The sequence below is a fragment of the Populus euphratica genome, unplaced genomic scaffold (genome assembly GCF_000495115.2).
Source record: "Populus euphratica unplaced genomic scaffold, PopEup_1.0 scaffold37.1, whole genome shotgun sequence".
NCBI lineage: Eukaryota > Viridiplantae > Streptophyta > Magnoliopsida > Malpighiales > Salicaceae > Populus > Populus euphratica.
In genome coordinates, this window is record NW_011499909.1 from 1,098,669 (window position 1) to 1,113,646 (window position 14,978).

The window sequence follows — 14,978 nt, forward strand, 5'->3', positions numbered from 1 at the left end:
GAATGGATGCTTTCATAATCTGTTTTTACACATGTTTCTGTAAATTAAATTGTCGTAGATTGTTTATCAAATATTTTTTTCTATTCTAAAGCTTGGACCAAAAAATTGTTTAACGTGGCTAGTTAGGAAGTCCATGTACGTTTCGGTAAACCTAGTTATCATTCGATCACGAGTAGTTGTACCCTTTAACAGGTGGAACATTTGCACTCTATTCATTGATATGCCGATCTGCGAAGGTGGGCTTAATTCCAAATGACCAGCCAGAGGACCACCAGCTCTCCAACTACAGACTCGACACACCATCCAATCAGTTGAGGCGTGCTCAAATGATCAAAGAGAAGATGGAAAGTAGTAAAACAATTAAAATCATACTGTTCCTAATCACCATCCTAGGAACTTCCATGGTTATTGGAGACGGTGTCCTCACTCCATGCATTTCAGGTTTTTCTGCAGCCAGCTATGTTTTCAGCTTATCTGAGCATATTAGTTACTGTACTTCAGAGAAATACTGACTTGTAAGATCAACAAATTTTCTTTTGCAGTTCTTTCAGCAGTGAGTGGGATCAAGTCTCTTGGCAAAGGTACTATTATGCATAGTTCATAGAGAGAGGGAGAGCGAGAGAAAATATACATGATCTTCAAAACATGCGGAATTTAATTTTCTTCCATGACACGCTTTATAATTAACTTCACCAGTACTACTGGTCTTAATTTTATAGCATTTGGGTGATAATTATTATCAAGGACTGCTTCTTTCAACAACGTTAAGCTTGTTTAATTATACATGCAGATGCTGTTGTAGGCATTTCAATAGCAATCTTGATTGTTCTATTCTCTGTTCAAAGACTGGGCACCGATAAAGTGGGCTTTGCATTTGCTCCAGTTATCTTGTTGTGGTTTTCCTTCATCGGTTTAATCGGTCTTTATAATTTGTTCAAATATGAAATCGGTGTACTACGTGCTTTCAATCCAAAATACATGATTGACTACTTCAAAAGAAATGGTAAGCAAGGATGGATTTCACTTGGCGGAATAGTTCTCTGCATAACAGGTGAGTAAGAGTTTCTCAGATTGAATCGTGTATTTTTAGACGGCATGTATACTTTTGTCTCTAACTGATTAGGTGACAGGAACGGAAGCTATGTTTGCTGATCTGGGTCACTTCAACGTGCGAGCGATCCAAGTGAGTATCTGTGCATTTCCAAATTTCTTTCACCTCTCGGATTTAGCTATCCAAGAATGCTTAGAATGGTCCACAATGGTACATGAGAGGACACCAAGCAAGCACCCAAACTTACAATGATTAATTAATTGAATTTCGGACCATGTCCTTGTGCTACAGACTCATGATTCATGGTCGGTGTAGCCTTAATCATGATTACCAGACTGATTAATTATATAATACTTGTGTGATGTATTCTACTTGTTAGACTCCACTATTTTGCCAATTTATGGTTACAACCGCCTCCTCTTTTCTACTCCTATGCAGATTAGTTTTTCCAGCATCGTTTTTCCGGCACTACTAGCTGCATATAGTGGGCAAGCCGCATACCTCACCAAATACAATGATGATGTGTCTGATACCTTCTACAAGTCTATTCCAGGTATTTCCTGATGAGCAGGAAAAAACTACTGCAACCATGTCAAATTACTTCTTGGTGTAGCTAAAATACGTTATACATGACTACAGCACATACAAAACTTGCAGTATAAAACAACTGTCCTCTCTAGGATATTCGATGAAATTGAAATGGTAATAAGAAATATAAGCATCGACTTTATCGAGAAATGATCCGATTTTTCCTTATCATTCATCAGGAAAAAAACATTAACTGATTTGAGTTGTTTATTTTAACTGGCATGCAGATCCATTGTATTGGCCGACATTTGTTGTTGCTGTAGCTGCTGCAATTATTGCTAGCCAAGCCATGATATCAGGGGCGTTTGCAATCATCTCTCAATCCCTGAGTCTTGGTTGTTTTCCTAGAGTCAAAGTTGTTCACACTTCTGCAAAGTACGAGGGTCAAGTTTACATACCTGAGGTCAACTACTTGCTTATGGTTGCCTGCGTTGTCGTCTGTTTTGCATTCAAGACTACTGAAAAGATCGGCAATGCATATGGTAAGCTCCTAGGATCTTCAAACTTGAAAGCTCTATTTATTTTACTGAATAATTTATTAATCTTAATTCTCGGGTTGAAGAATTCCTATATAACCAACAAAACTCATTGAAATTATCAACCCACTTTGCATAGGATTTACATTCACAGCTGGGTTGGGAATGATTAATCTTAATTTAATCTTAATTTAAACTTGAAAGCTCTATTTATTTTACTGAAGAATTTATTAATCTTAATTCTCGGGTTGAAGAATTCCTATATAACCAACAAAACTCATTGAAATTATCAACCCACTTTGTATAGGATTTACATTCACAGCTGGGTTGGGAACAAATGACTATGAAATAAAGTATCATAAGGAAACACTTCAAGGTTGTGGTTAATGATGACTTGCCTCTCAGAATCAAGTACAATTGGTTCAGTAAAGAAACGACTGGGAACAAATAGACATTTCAAAATTGATTTGGTTCGCACAATCCAAAATTTATCTCTATCTTAAAGTAACGAAGATGATAGTTCAAGGGAGAACTAATATTTGAATGCTGTATTGGTCTCTACCACTAGTGTAATTGCTGTGGTGAAATTCTCTGAATGCAGGAATTGCTGTGGTTGCTGTTATGGTAATCACAACTTGTTTGGTTACACTCATAATGTTAGTTATATGGAAGACAAGGATTTGGTGGATTGCTCTCTTCTTCTTCGGATTTGGTGCTATAGAGGCCGTGTATTTATCATCTGTCCTATACAAATTTAAACAAGGTGGGTTCCTTCCACTGGCATTTTCACTTTTCCTAATGATATCAATGGGGATATGGCATTATGTGCAGAGAGAGAGGTACATCTATGAGCTTCAGAACAAGGTTTCTAGTGAATATGTCAGAGATCTGGCGGAAAGAACAGATATAAACCGGCTACCAGGAATAGGACTTCTGTACTCTGAGCTTGTGCAGGGCATTCCTCCAATATTCCCTCACTTCATTTCCAACATACCTTCCACACACTCGGTTATAGTTTTTGTTTCAATTAAGTCTATTCCAATAAGTAAAGTGGCACTTGAGGAGCGTTTCTTGTTCCGACAAGTTGAGCCAAGAGAATACAGGATGTTCCGTTGTATTGTAAGGTATGGATATAAAGATGCCACTGAGGAGCCCCACGAATTTGAACGCCAGTTGGTCGAAAACTTGAAAGAATTCATCCGCCATGAACACTTCATTCGTGAAGGAGGCAACAATGAATCAGCACCAGAAGAAGATAACATCCAACATTCCACTATACTAGCAGTAAAAGACGGAAAAACCAAAGAATCTCCAGCAGTTCATGTTGAAGACAACAATGAATCAGCACCAGAAGAAGATAGCATCCAACATTCCACTCTACTAGCAGTAAAAGACGGAAAATCCAAAGAATCTCCAGCAGTTCATGTTGAAGAATCGCCACAGCAGACTAATCAACCCCGTATTTCTTCAGTTTCCATTCAATCAATCAATGCATCATCACGTTCCACTCAGTCAGTGAATGGGATTAAATCAGCAAATTCTTCTGGTGGAATGATACATGCCGCTGTCCCAAAAGGTGCAGAAGAAGAGATGCAGTTTGTGCAGAAGGCTATGGAGAAAGGTGTGATTTATCTCATAGGAGAAGCCGAAGTGGTGGCAAAACCAGAGTCATCCTGGTTCAAGAAACTAGTTGTTGATTATGGGTATAGTTTTCTAAGGAAAAACTTCAGACAAGGGAAGACAGTTCTGGCAATCCCTCGAACCAGACTTCTCCGGGTTGGAATGACATATGAAGTATGATATAATTAAGAAAAGGCTGGTCTGTTTGATTATAGTTGCCCTGTTGTTTGCTGCTGTCTGCTTCTTAGCAAGATGAAGGATCTGGTACCAAAAAAGGAAAAGCAGTCAATGGAGGGTGTGCTAGGCGTTGGTTTGTCGTTGTACCGATGCTCTTGATAAAACATGTTGCGAATCTAAAGATACGTTAACAAACTCTAGACTTTTATGAGCAACAGTAGATTGTTAATAGGCATGGGGATTGGTACAGTTGAACTAGCTTACAGATGGCGAAATTTTGAAAGAAAAAAAAAACCTATATTGGTGTCAGCGCCACACCCCATCTGGGCCGAAATTTATTTTAATGTAAAAAAAAAGTTCATGTGTTGGTAGCGATTAATATTTTAACTAATTATACTATTACAAAAAAAAATTCATATTAAAAACAATGAATAATATCATGAAGTAAAAATTTATTTCAATTTTCAAAAACAACTTTAATGATTCATGTGACATCTCTTGTTTTTTTACTATTTTTTTTCATAAGAACCATAATTCATTAAACAAAAAGTACAAAAGGTTTAAAGAAGAGTATTTATGATAATTATAATAAATTGAAATTTATTTTTATATAATTTCCACAACACTAAAATAAAAAAATACTAACAAAAACCATAAAAAATAATTAACAAAATTATCACTAACATCATAAAAATAGCAATAATATTAATGGGGAATTAATATTGAATTGATTGATATCTAATAAAATAATATATTAAAAACAGTAAGTTTATTAAAGGTTTATATGGTCGTTAATTTCAGAATTTGTGAAATTAGTTGAGATACACGTAAACTAATCCGAACATCTATGATAATAAAAAATATTAAAAAATAATTTAAATTATTTAATTATAATTAATTTGTAGTCTAAAAAGAATGCACGCTAATATTATGAAAACAAATATTATAATTTGAAAATAAATTTAAAACTAAATGGTATTTAATGAGATAATTAAAACAAAATAACTTTAGTTTTTTTTTTTAATAAAGGCCTTCTTAAAAGAGCCCAGGACGAGACAGATATGCCTGCTTGTGTTCCAAATAAAAAGGGGCCTCATGCATGACCTATTTTTATTTTATTTTTTGTTAAGTTTGGTAGACAAAATCATGCATCCAATTTTTTTTTAAACAACTAGACGACATGTCTTTTCTAGTTCGATTTCGGCTAGCTAAGATTGCTGAAACTTCAAGTTTCGAACTGCAAGGACCTTAAAAAATCATTTCTAAACTTATTTTTCACTTTAAAACATCTAAAAAATTATGGAGATTTCAATAAACTTATATATAATATTAAATAACATTTAATCTATTATAAAATAAAAAATCAACCTGAATTTAAAAAAATTTTTAAGTCTCAATCTATTCTTCCAAGCAAAATAAGGTAAAAAAACATAAATGAACTCTCATAATTGCATAAAACATTTTTACACCACAAATAATTTTTTTTATCACTGTAATATGGCTAATCGGTAACTCTCCCTCTACAGATTTTCAACTAGTTTCTTTCTTTTCTCCAAACACAGGTGGAATAATGAATAAAATAAATTTTTAGATAAAAAAATAAGGATTAAAAATAAAAATTTTCAAATCCTTAAAGAAAATATTACCAAAAAAATACATTAAACAAATAATATCTCAAACAAAAATCATTTATTGCCTCATCCTTATATGGTCCCTAATTTATTTATTTTTCATAGTTATTGTAGGGGATACGAAGGAAAACTGCATGTGAAAAGAGTAAAAATACAAAAAGAAAATGCTTTCTAGTTCTATGATAATTAGTACTCGTAACTAGTCTTTAAACAATTTTAGGGTTGGAGTTGGTTTTGTAATAGAAAAGATAATCATCACTCTATACATTCTATTAAAAGTTAAAAAGAAATGTATAATAAAATTAAGCATTACAGGGTTAAGAATTATTAAGTACTACTTCTATATGTTTTATTAAGAATTATTAAATATTACTTCTATATGTTTGAAATAGTAAAAAATGACAATATCGCCTATAAAAAATTATTTAATCTATCAATTTTATATAAGATTATAAGATAAAATTATTTAAAAATAGCAACATATTAATATTGTACTTACTAAATAAAAAGCTTTAATTCATAGTAGTTAACTAGCATATGCATGTTTGAACTCAATTTTTGTCATGTATCTTCCCCTCATTGTATTTTTTTTATAAAAGCTATCTAGAATAAGAAAGTATTGATAAATTCTCATTCAAATTCACTTCCCCATCATCATTATGTTTTGAAATATGATTAATTCTTGTTTTTAAGTGATACTTAAAAAAGTATGAAATAAATATTAAAATATCTTTATAATACAAGCCTTACATATCGAAGCCTCAACATGCATCTTATTTTTAACTTTTTTGTTCTTAAAGTTAAACAAGTATCTACATGTAATTAAATAAAGATTGAAAAAGTGAATGTTTTAATTCAAAAAAACAATAGAAATTTATGTATGATACATATGTAATTTTTAACCTCTCAAATTTATATATATATATTTATTTATATTGGACAAGACCTCCAACTTCTACCTCAAACAGTAAATATATGGGTAGATACTCTATTAAGTTAAAGTGGAATAAAAAGAATATTTTCTCAAGTTTGCAGATTTTTTAGACGATATTCATTTCAAGTTTTGTAGGGGATGCAATTTGTTAAAATATATATCTCTAAAAAAGTGACAAATCTTTGTGAGTGAATCCTATATTCCCTTTAACAATAGATCATTTTAAGAAAGTGAAATAAGTGTTTGCATAAACATATAACAGTCATGACTATTCATTCTATACAATCTGCAATCCTTCAAATTCAACAATCTAGATTTATTTGAAACATATCCATAAAAAAAACATAAGTCATTAGTAAACAAGTAATTATATATTTTTATTTAAGACGAAACTAGCTTTGAGTTTTGCAACTTGTGGCCTATCATAAATTAACTTTATATTTTTACAGTGACAAAATAAAGGTATATCCATTATAGTATTCATATTGTTTTTTATTTTTCCTTTTATGTCCATCACCGTGTTAAAAATATTTTCTAACATGTTTTTTTTTATAAGCATGGCATCCAGATTATGGTGAAGAATATTAGTCTTATAATAAGAAAGCTCCTAAAAAATAATTCGTTTTACCCAACTAAAATTAGAAAATTTATATTTATCGAATTGAAAACCAAATACACTTCTACTTACCAAATTGAAAATCAAACATAATATTTCTGTATTACGAGACTATATCATACAATTCTTCACCCAATAATACCATCAGCATAACAAATCTTTCAACTCTACTTATAAAGAAGTCATTTTTATTCATTCATAAAAAAATATATGTGTTTTTTATTTATTTATATGCAAAAATCAATCTCACAATAATTTGAACAAAATATGTATTTTTTAAAAGCTTATTATGATTGCAAAGTAATTAAATTTTGATTAAAAAACAAAAAATCATATCTTGTTAATTTTATATGACTGTATGTGATAAAAGAACAATTAGTTTGAGAAAATTATAACTAAAATAGAAAAATAAATACTTTATTCTCATTGGATATTCATGAGTAATTTATTTTAAAAAAATTTGCATGGTAGATTCATATATAATTATTCATAAAATAATTGCTAATGTTATCATAAAAAAACTTAAATCTCATAAATTCCATATAAGTTGATATGAAAACTTGCCATGCACGAATGAAGGAAGTTAATTAGGTCCGAATTTATTTATTTTTTTTGAGAAATAAAGCTTGTATAACAAACTTAATTTGTAATACCTTGTTTTATAATTTCAGTAGGCATGGTTGAAAATATAGAAGAAGACAAATCCTGACAGAGAAAGAAAGAAAAGGAAACTAACAACTTGATGCATGAATCTGACAGTTCATGAAGTTTCCCATGGATGCACCTTTAGTTGGCATGAATTGAAGAATCTCTACTAGTCAACACACAGAGATTGTTTATGAGTTATGACAGAACCGCCCATCTTCATGAAATTCTCAACTCCAATTGATGTCCTCTTGTCACGGGTGGTTTATTTTAAGACATAAGTGTCTCTGACTTCGTTAAACTACTATAATATTGCCAATTATTGCAATAATTTTTCATTTACTAATATATATATATATATATATATATATAGTCCCTGTTTTTGGAGCGGTAGAAAAGTACAAAAAGTTGGCCTGTTAGGCAATAATTTTTCATTTACTAATATATATATATATATATATATATATAGTCCCTGTTTTTGGAGCGGTAGAAAAGTACAAAAAGTTGGCCTGTTAGACTTTTAAGCTACACTGACGTCTTGAATTAGGAAATAATACCTTTTTTTGGTTGATTTGCCGGGTCTTGACTTTTCTTTTCAAATATTATATTGAATGCATGTTCTTCGGTTAGCATTGTATATATACACACTAATTACTTCAATAATTTGAGTATTCTAATAATTGCTGCTCCAAAGTACATCCCCGTACGTTTCCAGGATTCACGAGCGCTAACGACGTTGACTTTTTTTAAGAAAGAAAAGTTTAGTATTTTTATTAAAAAAAACCTATTTTAATTGTATTTTTCTTAAATATATTTAGTTAAAATTATTATGAGATAAGTTTTTCATGCAAAATAAATTAAAAATAGATTTTAAAAAAATAAAAAATAAAACAAATTATTTTATTTTTTATAAAATTAAGGTTTAAATCATATTTATGTGTGGAGTTTAGTGTAAAAAATTAGAAATTATATGAATAATCAAATAAATTTTCTCTTGGATAAAAATTAATGAGAAGCTACTCCAATATCAATCTTTCTCTTTAACTTCTAAGAATCGAGAAATGTTTAAGTAATCAACACCTTTTCCTAACTCAATGTTACCGATCACTTCAGCAAATCCAGTAACTCCATTAATTAGCTGGATTTTCTTTTCTTCTTAATAACCGGGATGTCTTGCATCGGCAGCCCTCCCCTCTCTTCAGATCTGAATCCGAGATTTTCATATTCAACTTAAATCTTAATTGTTCAATTGTTCTATTGTTAAAATTAAAAAAGGTACTGTATATATCTGTGTCAAATTGACAAAGTATCTTTAAAAAAATTCATCAAATTCACTTATTTTTCATCAAGAATATCCAATTAAATTGAATTATAAACAATATACTTCTCTCTATATATAGTAAATTCCTCATATTCTGTTGATAATTTAGTTCAGTGGGGTTGAATTGATGAAGTAAAACAAATTATAAAGATAAGCTTGATGAATTTTTTTCATAGGTTCTGATTTGTCGAGTTAACTTAAACATAAAGTGTTAGAGCGGGTGAATTTGTCAAAAGAAACTGCCCGAGTGATTGGAATCAAGACATTAATTAGTGCATCATAAGGACAATAGTAATTCAAGCGAAGTTGTTGGGAGCAGAGTGATATCAGCATAAAGGACAGAACATCAGCTTCAAACCTGCGTTGTTTAAAGGAATGGTGATATCAGGGCATCGCAGCGATCCAGGAAAACAAGCAGGCCATTGGAAGCCTCGTACCCTGATATCATCACAAATAATGCAGTTATAAATTAACAATAATGAACCAGTCATATTGGAAACGTAGGACATTTCCAATCTATAATTCTACGTACCAGGCCGTTGGAAGTCTCATTCTGAGATATATAAATATATTCCTGTGCAATTATTTTGATTTTTTCGTCTAAAAACTACAATAATTTTTTTTTAGATTAACGTGAGTGTCCGGGCCAGCTTGCGCGCACCATGACTAATCCCACGGGTCCTGAAGTTAACGACCATGTAAGCCTCCAGTGGCTATCATATGAGCAACCAAAGACTCGAACCTGAGACCACAAAGAGAGCAAACCCCTTGATTTCAAGTCCTTATCACTTGGCCACCACCTAGATAGTTAAAACTATAATAATATTAAACAATCAAGTAATGGTATCAGGGAAACATCTCATACTTAATTATGCTCCTTTGAAAATATTTCACCACTTGATTTTGGCTATAATTATAAAAATAAATTGTTGAATTACATCGATATTGAACATGCATGAGATTTCATGTATTAGAAATGGGAAGCGTGAATAAGCGTGAGGCAATCGTGTAAAAAGTTACATATGTAATTCAATGGTGTCTATTATTATTTATTTCAAAGTCTCTGCATGTAGATGCCCATTAAAACTGGCTGAAGTAGCCTTGTAGTATTTCTAGCCGACTCCTTTTCTTATATAAATCATAAAATTCGAACCCTGAAATTAAAGGTTAAAACCGTTTTGTTTCTTGGCCAAGGCTAATTGTGGTAGGAGGGCAGCAATGGTCATGTGAGAAATGCTATTGAAAAGCTTGTGAGTTGTCGATGTTAAAATAATTAAGATCAAACATAAAAAAAACTAGAATTCTTAATGATCTATTTATTATAAGTCTAAAAAAACTAGTATTAATATATATATATAGGTTAATTGAAAATATTATTATACCCTTAATAAATAAGTCTACATAAATATTATTTAGCATCTGATCCCCTTAAACTCACAATGCGGCAGCTACAAATATCGAGAGTTTGCCAACTAGAAAACAAAAACAAGAGATGGAATGCGCATTAGTAAAGAAATCTGCAAGGAAAAAGGAACAAAAGATAAAGTAATGATGTCATGCTTGAGATGATAAAGAACTATGAGCAATGTAAATAAAACTTTGGTTGTCACAATACATAGGACATAAGAGTAGGATGAGAAAAGAAAACTTTCATATCAGCAAGTAATCAACGTAACCAAACAACCTCTTTGGTAGTAGATGTCATGGCATGATATTCTACTTCGGTGAATAATTGAGAAATAATAGATTATTTCTTGCTCTTCTAAGAAATAAGAATTACCTAAAAAGATACTGAACTCAATAATATACTTGTGATCAGTAGGATTACTACCATGATTAGCATCGGAGTATGCACGCAGCTCCAAGGAAGAGGTGGATGAAAGGAAAAGACTTCAAAAAATAATACCCCGAAGATATCACAAAATATGAAGAACAGTTGCCTAGTGAATAGTAGGAGGAGAAGTAACAAATTGACTAGCAATATGAACAACATATGTATTATCTGAATGAGTAATTATGAGATATATCAAGTTCCTAATAATAGTATGGTATAAAATAAGATCTATCAAAGGTAAATCATTAAAAAAAGAGTACCTTGCATTAACCTCAATAGGAGTATCTACAGTCTTGTTATCAGTAAGTCTAGCCCGCTCAAGAATATTTCTAACATATTTCAATTGAGAAAAAAGGTAACCACTAGGTGAGTATGCTACCTCAATACCTAGAAAATATCAAAGATATCCCAAATCTTTCATTTCAAATCATCTAGTCAACTTTATCTTCAAAACTAAAATATCATCAATGACATCATTAGTAATAATCATGTCATCAACATATAAAGACATAATGATATGGCCTGCATCAGTGTACTTAATAAAAAGAGCAGAATCATGACTACTAGAAACAAAGCCAAGAGACGAGATCACAATAGAGAATTTCTCAAACCAAGCATAGGGTGCTTGTTTGAGATCATATAATGCTTTCTTAAGCTTACAAACATATCCAGAGTCATACGAAATACTAGGAAGGGGTGTCATATAAACTTTTTCTTGAAGATCTTCATTCAAGAAGATATTTTTAACATCAAACTAAGAAATATACCACTAACAAATCGAATCTACTATAATAAGAGTACGAATAGTGGTTATTTTTGCAACAGGAGTAAATGTCTCCTCATAGTCCATACCATATTGTTGAGAATATCCTTTTGTAACCAACCTAGCTTTGTATCGCTCAATAAACCCATCAGAATTAGTTTTAATCTTATACACCCAACGACAACTAACAACAATCTTACTAAGAGGTAAAGGAACTAGATCCCAAGTATTTATCTTATACAAGGCAAAAAGTTTCTCATCTATAGCTTGTTGCCAAAGCAAATAAAAAATTACCTCTTTATAAGAAAATGGCTTAAAAAGACAATGAATAGAAGTTAAAAAGGAAGTAAATGATGAAGAATAACAAGAATAAGCAAAATTTGTTTGTTTCATGGACTTACAAATGCAAATGGACTAATGTAGAGGTGGATTTACAATCTTATATGAAATTTGAAGGGTTGTAGATGAGAATGGAGCTTCAGGTGTACTAGAGAGTAAAGTATCAGTACCTACAGAGTTATGAGTACAAATTGGTAGAACATGGAGAGAGGTATTATTATCAGAATCCTCAGAAAAGGGATTTATACTAATAAGATTAGGTTTAGTCATGCTATGAGTAGTGAATGGATATAAAAGAAATGTATATACTCAAGAAAGACAACATATAAAGTTTTTGAGTTATTGGATCAAAACAACGATACCTCTTTTTACCTTCACCATAACCTAGAAAGACATAAATAGTGAATCAAGAGGATAGCTTATTGCGTTCTACATGAGGACGAAGAACGAAACAAGTACAACCAAAAACTCTAAATGAAGAATAATTAGGGACATACCCAATAACTTTTCAAAAGGAGATAGACTTGAACTGTGAGAAGATGAAATTGTATTAATTAAATTTACAGCAGTAAAAACAACTTCTTTCCAAAACTCACTAGGAACAAAAGCAGACAACAAGAGAGAACGAGCAGTTTCGACAACATGCTTATATTTTCTTTCAGCAACACCATGTTGCTCAAGAGTATCTGTACATGAAGTTTGGTAAATGGTTTCATCTAAGGCAAGTAATTGATAAAATTTATTAGAACTATATTCCCCACCCAAATCACACCTAAAACATTTGATCACAACAAAATATTAAGTTTTGATAGGAGCTTGAAAAGCTGCATATATCTCAAAGAATTCAGAATGATATTTCATTAAATAAACTCAATAATAACGAGTATGATCATCAATAAAAAAAAGATATAATATCGAGACCCTCCTTTTGTAGCAATAAAAGAAGGTTTCCATACATCAGAATGAATCAAGTCAAATGGTGAAGAAGAAATAGAAATACTTCGATTAAAAGGTAAAGCAGAAAATTTTGCTAGTTTACATCCACTGCAATTAGAAATGTCACAAGTTTTCAAAATTTCTAAAGCTCATGTGGATGCTCAAAATTTCAAACAAGAAAATGAAACATGTCCTAGATGAGAATGCCATAAATAAAAACTAGAAGATGAAGAACTCAAAAAAAAAAAAAACAAATCAATAGTAGTAGCAACAGCAGCGGGAACTAACATTTTTAACTCATCCAAAATGTATAGTCCATTCTCCTTACGGCTTGTCCCAATCAGCTTTTAAGACACAAATCATGTACACAACAAAAGGAAGAGGAAAAAATTATTAAATAATCACCAGAATAACATATTTGACCAACAGAAGCAAGATTCAATTTGAAGTTCAGAATAAGATAGACATTAGAAAGAGACAAGTAAGGGTGACAACAGAATTAACACCTACTAAGGGTATGAGAGTGTCATCAACAGTCATAATAGGAATGGAGAGTGAAGGGGAAACAAAGGTAAAAGATGAAGAAGCTGAAGAATATGATGTGAAACCTGAGGAACTATGAGACAATTGATCTATGAAAGAAGAAGCGGGCATTGCTTGTGGCTACAAGGAGAGAAACTTTTAAAATTGCTCAGCCAAAATATTAGGATAAATAATAGTGCCTAAAGAAGTTACTGTTATGATATTGTGGTGTGGTGGTTTACAATCTTGAAGTGGTCTATAAGCATTAGATTGTAACTGGCAGCCAAGCTTCCAAGCTTGATTCTGCTTTCTCAATTTAAGACACTAAGCCTTCCAATGACCTTTCTACTTACAGAAACTACAGTAGTTGAAATCAACCCTTGTGTAAGACTTATGGTGGTGATCAGAGAATTGCTTAGAAGATACTGCTAGTATAGAAGGATTTGAAGCAAAAAGAATACCTTTTTCAGAATATGACTGAAGATGTATTTCTTCAACTAATAACTCACTGACAACCAACTCAATAAAAGGTAATGGAGAGCGATGCAGTATTGAACCTCTAAGTCCTTTGAAATCACTATGAAGTGCTATTAAAAATTGTATCAATCGTTGTTGATCTCTACATTCAATATAAACACCACTTGCTTTTAATTATGTCGATTATGTAAGAGCTAATTGATCCCAAAGATTTTTCATGGAAGAATAGAACTCCTGAATACTCATATTCTTCTAGTGAAGAGCTCATATGTCATTTTTTAACTGATATTGTTTTACAAAATTTAATTGTGTGAATAATCATTGCAAATGATCTTAAACCTTCTTTGTTGTCTCATACTTCGTCAACTGCGTACCTATAGAATGCTCAATAAAATTGTTGATCCAAATAATGATCTTTGCATTATTTGCTTCCTATACATCTATCGAAGTAGTATCTCTTTCTTTGGTATTCTTAGGTACCACATAAGTTCCACTGATATATCACCACATTTTCTTACTCTTAAGAAAATTTCTCATTACATAGCTCCAATACGAATAGTTCTTCTCATCCAATCTCAAACTCACAGATTGAAGTTAATCATCTCTTTCAGTAGCCATAATTAACAATCATAAAGAACTAGAATGCAAAAGCAATGAAAAATAAAATACCAAATTACAAAATTTGAACAGAGATTACAAAAATTGAACAAATATCTTCTTGAAATTATACAATAACTCCAAAACGCAAAATAAATTTATAGCAATTGAATGCAATACCAAATTGCAGAAGTTGAAGGGAAGACGAAATACAAAAATAAATGCAATAACTGATGAAATACCAAATTTTGCAAAAGTGAAGGATAAAATATCACTCCAAAAAAAATTATGCTCGCGTGTTAGTTGGATCCATGAAAATTGTATTTGGGATTAAATCTCGTTCCATAAAACTAGTTCTAATACTATATTAAAATAATTAAGATCAAACATAAAAATAAGGCTAGAATTCTCAATGATCTGTTTATTATAGGTGTTTAACACAATTATATAT

At 31.3% G+C, this 14,978-nt stretch overlaps 2 protein-coding genes across 2 annotated transcripts in view; both read left to right on the forward strand.

The window, feature by feature from the left end:
• The first annotated feature begins 2 nt into the window (after positions 1–2).
• On the forward strand, positions 3–3,915 carry LOC105133799 (potassium transporter 5-like). Its single transcript, XM_011037920.1, has 8 exons — positions 3–21; positions 193–441; positions 543–581; positions 791–1,051; positions 1,131–1,183; positions 1,490–1,604; positions 1,867–2,121; positions 2,717–3,915. The coding sequence occupies exons 1-8, from the start codon at positions 3–5 to the stop codon at positions 3,913–3,915; spliced, it is 2,190 nt and encodes a 729-aa protein (XP_011036222.1).
• Positions 3,916–9,434: 5,519 nt separating this feature from the next.
• The window catches only part of LOC105133801 (potassium transporter 5-like), an 11,570-nt gene continuing 6,026 nt past the window's right edge, over positions 9,435–14,978 (forward strand). The window contains exon 1 of the mRNA XM_011037921.1: positions 9,435–9,492. Within this exon, the coding sequence (XP_011036223.1) occupies positions 9,435–9,492 (58 nt within the window). The remainder of the gene's footprint in view (positions 9,493–14,978) is intronic.